We start from the raw sequence: 8,887 nt of genomic DNA, 5'->3' as shown, positions 1-8,887 counted from the left end.
GGTGGGCGTGCCCAGGACATCAATTGGAATCAATTGGAGCATGGAGAAAAATTAGCAGAATTTCTATTTATATGTTATTCTTTTAATGTTTCTCTATTTTTTAAGTTTCACATATATGGTGCATTACATATTAGTTAATAGTACATTATATAAATATATATATAGGCGGTGTAATCTTACATTATTTTTAACTGATAGGAATACATAATCAAAAGATTTTGGAGACCATTGTTGTGAAAGAAAGAGCCCTTGCTTGATGGTTAAGAATCTTAGGTTATTCTGTTAATAAAATTAATAGATCTTGGGCTAATTTTCTAATCGATCAGCAGCCAAAAACCCCTCCCTGGTAAAATAAGAGTCCTAGACTTAAAGTGACAATAAAGGGTTCTCATGTGCTAAAAATCTTTGAAAAATGGGACTAAAAAAGTAGAAGAGGTAACATGAGAAAATAATGTTAATATTTTCTCACACTTTGAGAGAATATAAGAAATCCAGAACACATTAATTCAAATTTATATTTTCATAGCAAGATTGTTAAATATTTCTCTCAATATAAAAGCACTATACTAAATTATATTTAGAAAATGGAGCCTAGGCAAAAAGGAAAAGGAAAAAACATGCCACACAACTAGTTCACATAGTTTACATTCTGAATTTCTTTCTAGTTAAATTTTTTCACATAATAGTCCATCATTGGCTTATTTTCACTTCTCATAACAGCATAATATTCTCACTGAAATTTGTAAAAATTTACTAAATTGCATCCCAGCTTGGATTTTTAGGCTGATCCCAACTTTTCATATTATAAATGAATGTTAACATGTTTATACATAGAACTTTACCCATATTTTGGATTATTTCCTTAAAATAAATTCTCAGAAGTAAAATTACAAGATCAAGAAAGTTTAAGACACTTGCCAAATTGTTTCCCAAAAGGACTAACGATTTACATACAATGCTTCCAGTTTTATCAGACCCTTGGCATTGCATGTTATTATTAAGAAAATTGTTGCCAAATTCATAGGCAAAAAAAAGTTGTTTTAATTTGTGCATTGCAGATACTTGTGAGATTATATGTTTATTTTTATCCTCAGTGAACAACAACTAACAAAAAGAGCTTATAATTCTGTGAGTTTTCTGCTTGTTATTAGATTGTAGTTTTTTTCTTAATTTGTATATCCTTTTAAAATTGTACTTTCCTTTGATCTGAAAACTATATTGGAGCCCAGATCTTGATTTCTGATACTAATCTCCAGTAATGGGAAGGACGGCTCCTTGGAGAAAATGCCAATACCTAGAACCAGGGCTGGACATATTCAAGATGAGCCAAGAGCATCTTACAGTACCAGAAAGGAAATTCAAACAGACTTTCATAGGAGTTCAAACAGACTTTTAAAACTTTTTTTATGATTATCATATTGGAGTCCAAACCAATTTTTCTCAAGTATTTTTTAATTGGGCCTAATTGGCAGTATAAGAAGTAAAATTAGTAATTAGTTCTTTTGAGTGTTAGAGGAGAATTCATGTAATAATTATCCCTGAGTTAAAACCTACTTGGGTGAGAAAACGTGCTTGAAAGATTTGTTTCTATTTTTGTTACTAACATCCAATTAAAAAATTTATCCATTGAGCCAAATTTGTTTATTCTTCCATTTTACTTATTAATATACTAATATTGAGATAGAACTCTATAGTTCATAAAGCATTTTTACATACATATATGCATTTACAGCAAGGGTTTCTGGCTGCTGATCAATTAGAAAATTAGCCTAAGAGTTTCACAAATATCTAAGGAAATGAGTATTATTATTATTCTTAGTTCCTTTTCTAGATACATAAACTAATAACCCGTGAGGTTAACAGAGTTGCTCAGATTTCAAACTCTATTATCTTTCTGAATGTATATACTATATACCATTAATATTTTATAAATGTCTTTTCTGGATCAATATGCTACCATTTCTTTGAAAATACTAATTAAAATTTAAATCCGTTCCACAGTTCCATCTCTCTTATGCAGAGAAAGAATTATTGGAGAGAGAGCCAAGGGGAGAAGCCCATCAGGAAGTTCTTAGGCGAGCAGCCAAAGATCTTCCCATCTATACCAGGACCATGTCTGGAGGTAGACGTCGATAATGAATGTTTTGGCACAATAGCTTGTGGTGACTGTTAGAGTGCATATATACATGAAACTGTTAAACACTCATTGCAAAACATTGTTATATCTTGGATTACTATTAAACATTTAATGTACAATTAAACTTTTACGGCACACTTCTATAAAACAGAATGGAAACGTGAATAACAGTGTGGCACAGAGATCTCAACCAAATCACAACTGACTTTACTTCTATTCTGCCTACTTAATTGTGACTCAGTGAAGATGTTAGAACTACTGAAATCTTAGTTTGTAGTAGTATTCATTTTTTTTTTTAAAGTTTTAGTCTATAGACCTTCCTACTCATATTCAGTTTAATTTAAGGGAGCACTATCTATAATGAACAGAACATTAATAATTTTGCATACATTTAAAACAGCAATTTAAAAAATTATATAAAACAATTTAGGTATTGGTACAATTCTTCATCTTTAAAAATTTGTGGTAATTTTTTTAAACAAATGCAACTCAGTCTTTTACTGGGATCAGATTTTTAAGATAATTTAACAGCTATCTAATTAAAGAATTATCTTAAAAACTAACACACATGGACTATTGATACTTGCCCACCAAGACTTACCCAGAAACTTTGTGAATTTAGACCTGCGCTGTCCATTTTGGTGGCCATCAGCCCACATAGCTACTGTGTGCTTAAAACGTGGCGAGTCCAAATTGAGATGTGCTTTAAGTGTAAAATACACAACTGATTTCAAAGTTTAATATGAAAAACGAAGCATGTAAAATATCTCATTACTATATTTATATTATTTATATCTGTTTCTAACTCACTTTGGAATCATAATTGAATCTAACTCCTAGTCTTACACACAATATTTTTTCTCTTTGTTTCCACCGCGTTTCAATGAGCAAGTGGTAATTCTCTGATTTAATATTATGCTACTGGTTCTATCCCACAAATACAGAGATGTGCTTCTGTATAAATGTATGTATACTTATCCTATATAAACCTAAACAAATATTGAGGAAACTTAAGCCCCTTAAAAATAAACTGCACGAGTTTCCAAAACTAGTTAATGACAGTGATACTACCAGGTGCAAAAACCTAGTCTCCTCATTTCTAGTGCAGTGCTTTTCTCCTATACCCCTTGACACACAGAATTAAGAGAAAGGGGGAAGCATAAGTTATACCAGAACAAATATTAATTTTCATTAATAATAACAATTATACTTTGCATTTAAAAGTCATCTTCAGGTATTATATGTCTGTTCCCGAGATGAACTTATTATTCCCATTATGTGTGACAGTCTGGAATAGAATCTGAATTTCCTAATACAGTCTTTATATTTTTGATGCAAAAATTCTACATGCCTGCTAAAACCGGTATTAATTGATTAGAGGCATTGTCTAAATTAAATTGTACAAAGAATAATAAATAGATAATAATTCTGGTGCGATCGATCCCCTTCTGCAATGTGTAAAATGGAAAGATAGGCATGATTCAGAAGGGACATTTCAGTGGAGCAGCCACCGTAGCACCAAGGCAAGGATGTGAGAGGGTCTTTTTTATTCCCCCCTTCAGCCACACCCCTCTGTGACCCTTGTGCTCTATGGAGATCTTCCTTCTTCCCCATGGGAGAGTTTGTGGGCTAAAGCAACTGAAAGGTTCAGTTGTTGCTCATACCCGTTACAGAGAATTGAGGAGAGTGGGTGGTAATATAATTCAGGACTTTACCATTCATTTTAAATCCACAGTACTTCCTCCAAACCCAAAAAAGAAAAATGCCAGCTGCCTGGCTTAAACCGACTGCCGTACACGGAGAACAAATTCAAGCAAAAACAGACATGGCTGTGAGTATAGTAAGGCAGGGTATTACGAAGACTGCTCATCTCACTTCTGTTTGCCCCGTGCTTTCTTCTTATCCACCCATCATCTGCTTTCTTACAGGGCTCTCCAAACTTTATTATGTTATTTTTAATTTTTATTTTTATTGAGGACTGTTTACTTTTTTTAGCTCTCTTTTGCCCTTGATCCTTTCCCACAAAAAAATTTCTAATTTTTGACTAAGAGAGTAACACTTGGAGATGATGTAACTAGTTCAGCATTGTACATGCATTTCAATAACATTTTCTTTTCTATATTTACCAAAAATGCTTTAAATTATGGAAGAAATATATGAACAAATTCTCAAAAAAATTCAATCAAGACCGTTAAAATAAAATTCTCCCCTGAGCATTAGGAGTTTTTAAACAATAATCGGTTAATTTTGAGTTACACTGGGATGATTCTAGTTGAACATAATATGGCACACAGAGTGTTTTTTTAATTAAAAGACTAAATTTCTTTTATAAAAGACAAAAACAAAACCTTATTCTTACGTTGTTTTGATTTGCTATGAGTTATTGTCCACTTTAATTTGAAAGCTTCCCCCGCACCCCCGCCCCAGTGCACTTTAAAGTAGAGATAGATAATCACCATCTGGAAAGAATCTAGTGTTGTCCACCAAATGTTTCCTGGAGATTTTGTGACTTTAGACCACGCTGCTCATTATGGAGCTGTTAGGCCCTTATAGCTACTGAGCACTTAAAATGTGACTGTAAGTGTGAAATACATAACGGGTTTCAAAAGCTTGGTATGAAAAAAACATAAAATGTTATTAATATTTTTATATTGATTATACCTTAAAATAATATTTTAGCTATATTAGGTAAAATAAAACATATTATTAAAATTAATTTCCCCTGTTGCTTTTTACTTCTTTTAATGTAGCTCCTAGAGAATTTAAAAGTACACGTGTGGCTCATGTTAAACTAGTATTTCTCTGGACAACACTGCTTTACACTTTAATAATTTTCATGAGCCAGTGAGACCTTACAGCATATCACTGTGAATACACCTGTGGGACTTCTTCACTCAAGAGATAAGCAACAAGGCCAATTCAGCCATCTCTACAATTCCTGATGATTAAGAACTTATTTCAACATTGAAAACAAATCCATCTGGACCTTGTTATCTAAGAAAAGCTCATTTTATTCTTAGTTTATAGCAACTATTTCCTTTTTCAGAGATTATACTATTAGCTAACATAACCTCGGTAATTATTTATTGCAAGTGTTTTTTTCAAATTTTAAATTCATTAGTTTGGTTTTACTGATCCTACTGGATTGCCAACTTAATAACTGCTTTCCTATAATTTTTGTAGCCTGCTTGCATCCTGTAAGATGCCTGTTGACTGAAATGGCCTCTCCAAATCAGTCATCCATAATTGTCTTTGATATATGTATTAGAGAAGAAAAAATTAGGACTTCAGTTATAATAATTGAAATTCTCTGTTGGAAGTACTTCTCATTACTCACCTCTAATCTCATCTCATCCAACAGAGAGGATGTGAAATCTTTCCCAATTCGAGCAACATATAGAGTTTACTCACTAATTTCTAAAATGTGGTTGTATCTTCACCTAGTTATCCTGGCAGAGTACAAGAAATGATGTAATTGAAGGAGACATTCTGTTTACTTGGATAGAAATGGATATATTTACATCCTTTGTGAGCCTTACTGTAAACCCTGACAATTGAGAATGCCTTAGACAAATTTCCCCCAAAGATTCTCTATTTTGGGGAAGCCTTTCCAGAGAACTGAGGCTGTAGGCAAGTCATTCCATTTTTGCATTTTAAACAGAGTCGAGTGTCTCATTTTTACCAAATTGAAATCCGGTGTGCTTTTTAGAATTTAAATTTGGATAGATGCTAAAAATCACTTAATTACTTGTTCAGTTCACTGCTAAATCTAAGGCTAAGTGGAGATTTTTATTCCTAGCAATCCGATATTGTGACAGATGCCAACTTATAAAACCAGATCGCTGCCATCACTGTTCCGTCTGCGATAAGTAAGAAAACCTTTTTTCTTCTAAAATGTCTACATGCTAGTGGTCTTTTTCTTAATATGTTTCTTTTCTCACTGTTCTCTGGATTATTTCCTTTTCTCTTTATTCATGCTTCTCAGACCTTTATTTAGGAAATGTAACTGGCACAGTCACTAGCATTAATGTGAGTGCGGGTTAGGGCCACGGTTGGTTGTCTCTTTTCCCCCATTTTCGCACACGCTGACATGAATGAAGCACATGAGTTTTAGCAGCTCAGACTTGGCTAGTTTGATATAATAAATATTTCTGTGACTTTCACATTTTTGTGAAGATAACTCAATTGACTTCCTGAAAGTCAGATGTTATTATACTTAGTATAACCACAAGAACAGTACTACTTGACTTAAGGATTGATATTAAAGGGAAAGTTTTATCCAGACTTTCGGTGAATCTGTTGACATTTTGTACTTTCTTTAGCATAAAATAGTTGTATATTAACGTATTGCTTTGTTTTTTTAAAATGAGATATTTGATTTGCATGTTAAAGCATGTATATTTTGAATTTAAAGTTCTATAATTATATCATAACTGAAATTGGATACAGTGTTGATTTTAGATGAGGATTTTTGCTATTATTTAATTTTTGGATAAATAAATAATTTTTTAATATTTTCCTTGCCACAACTCCTTTGAAATAACTTTTATATTTCTTTTTTTATAATTTAATGGGATTAAATTTTTATGGAGTATTGAGTTTTGTGTGTATATTTTTTTTTTTAGATGTATTTTGAAGATGGATCATCATTGTCCATGGTGAGTATGGCTCTACACTTCAATGAGTTTCCGCCTCTTATAACTTAAAAAAATGGAATAATTATCTATTTAAATCTTTTTATAAATGAAATCTTGCCTTAGCTGATCCAGCAGGTACTTTCAGATTTAATTTCTGATATTTGTTTAATTAGTTCCAAAGAGCCTTTTTTCAGGAGAATTTCTATGAAATAAAAACTGGTAGCTTCACATTTTAAAAGTTAATTTCTCATATTTGCTCAGAACAAATGGTTTTCTTTGTATGCACATGCATAAAAATATAGAGATTCTAGACTACTCCCCAGAAATTACACCAAAATGTACATATAAATTATACACAATACCTTACTTTAACCTCCAGTAAGGTATTGTGTATAATTTATATTACTGGAAGTTAAAGTAAGGTATTGTGTATAATTAATTCATTTAAAGCTTTAACAACTTGTTTTACATAAAACTTGTCATTAAGGAGTAGAATAGCAAGTATGCACATATATACATGTTTAAACAAGGGTTTCCACTTAGAATTCATTAATAGTTTTTAAAAATTTCTAAGTCATGAAATTAGGTGACTTAATAGGGAATTATTTGAAAGATCTAATTAACTAATGAAGGTTAATTTTTCTAAACTACGGGGATAATTTTTCGTCCCAGTGCGGACATACCTTTGACAATCATACTGAGGTTGCCAGCCAGGTTGGATTTGGATATTAAACATGATTATTCCACAAGCTTTCTCTTCAGGCACTTGAGAAAGGTAGACATACCTACAAGTCTACGCTAGGTGTAGGTCGAAACATATACACACAAGAAATGGTGATCTTAACAATGGGGGAATGTCAGGTTTACAGTGTTCTATAGCCCTCTCCAGGATACCACTTCCTTTTCTCCACTTAGATTTTCTCCTTTGAATTAAGGCTCCTTAACTCCTATGAGAATGATGTTCTTGAAGAAGGAGCTCAATAAACAATTTCTCTTTATATTAATTTTCATTGTACTCATCCTTTCATTTATTTCATTCATTCTGTCCTCATTCTCGGCATCTAGTTTCCCCCCACCCCATATCTTCAATTAAAATAGTCTTAATCCTTCTTATGTTCCTCTGTTGACCTTTCCAAGTAGCACGTGCTGTCAGTGCCCCACCCATGGCCCCATGACCCACCTGTGAGTTCACTGCACCTGCAATAGACAGTCCCATGCTCGCTGACAGCTCCCCACCTGACACCTGTGTCTGACTACAGTACCTTTTAACTTGCTGTGTTATTGTTTCCCTGCACTATTGCCTCTCCTGCTGTGGCCACTGTCCTAGGCATCATCTCAGCTCTGGTCGCTCTCTTGCAGGAAGCAGTAGCCAGACTGATCTGTGAAGGGTTTGGTTCCAAGGGCCTAATATTTACCTGGTGCCAGCTGAATGGAACAGCCATTTTATTTTTAAATTTCAAATTAAAATTTGAAATAAAAAATTTGTAGATTATACACACTATGGTTCTAAATCAAAAATAAAAAGGTACATGTATTCTAGTTTCCACTAAAAATAAATATTAGCATTACATTTAAATATTAAATGTTATTATATTTACTTAAGTATAAAATACATATGAAACTCTAAAATACCTGGTCTTTATTTACTGACTTTCTGCTGTGTTTTCTGTCTCTGACATGGCAAATTATATCATGCTTTTACATAGAAGTTAAAGTAACCTAAATTAGATATTATAAAAATCTATGATCAAGGTCATTTTTGTTTCCATAAAAGTGCTACTTATCATTTAATATAAAAACTGTTCTTACATTTCTGTAGGAAGAGAAACAGTTTTCTTATCCCTTCTCACTTTCCCCTTGTCCATAAAAGAGTCATTGTCTTCACTCACATTATCCGAAGTCTTACAGTACCCCAGCCTGTCTACCCGTCCCCTTCTCTTGAAAACATCATGATTAAGCGAAGGGAATATCCTGTGTGCTTTGCAAAAATATACAATTAAACTTTTTCAATATTATTTATTGCCATTATTTCATTCAGATGTCGTAAAAGACAATCTCAGTAATTGGTTTGCATTCACAGTGGAATCTTTGGAGCTGCAAATATAACTTTCAT

At 32.7% G+C, this 8,887-nt stretch overlaps 1 protein-coding gene across 1 annotated transcript in view; it reads left to right on the top strand.

Annotated features, from left to right (window-relative positions):
- The window catches only part of ZDHHC2 (zinc finger DHHC-type containing 2), a 48,869-nt gene that overhangs the window by 24,839 nt on the left and 15,143 nt on the right, over positions 1-8,887 (top strand). Inside the window, exons 4-7 of the mRNA XM_011365281.2 lie at positions 2,002-2,122; positions 5,937-6,006; positions 6,763-6,795; positions 8,594-8,747. Coding sequence (XP_011363583.1) covers positions 2,002-2,122; positions 5,937-6,006; positions 6,763-6,795; positions 8,594-8,747 — 378 coding nt within the window. The remainder of the gene's footprint in view (positions 1-2,001; positions 2,123-5,936; positions 6,007-6,762; positions 6,796-8,593; positions 8,748-8,887) is intronic.

The sequence above is a fragment of the Pteropus vampyrus genome, unplaced genomic scaffold (genome assembly GCF_000151845.1).
Source record: "Pteropus vampyrus isolate Shadow unplaced genomic scaffold, Pvam_2.0 Scaffold108, whole genome shotgun sequence".
Lineage (NCBI taxonomy): Eukaryota > Metazoa > Chordata > Mammalia > Chiroptera > Pteropodidae > Pteropus > Pteropus vampyrus.
This window is presented reverse-complemented; position numbering and strand designations above follow the sequence as displayed.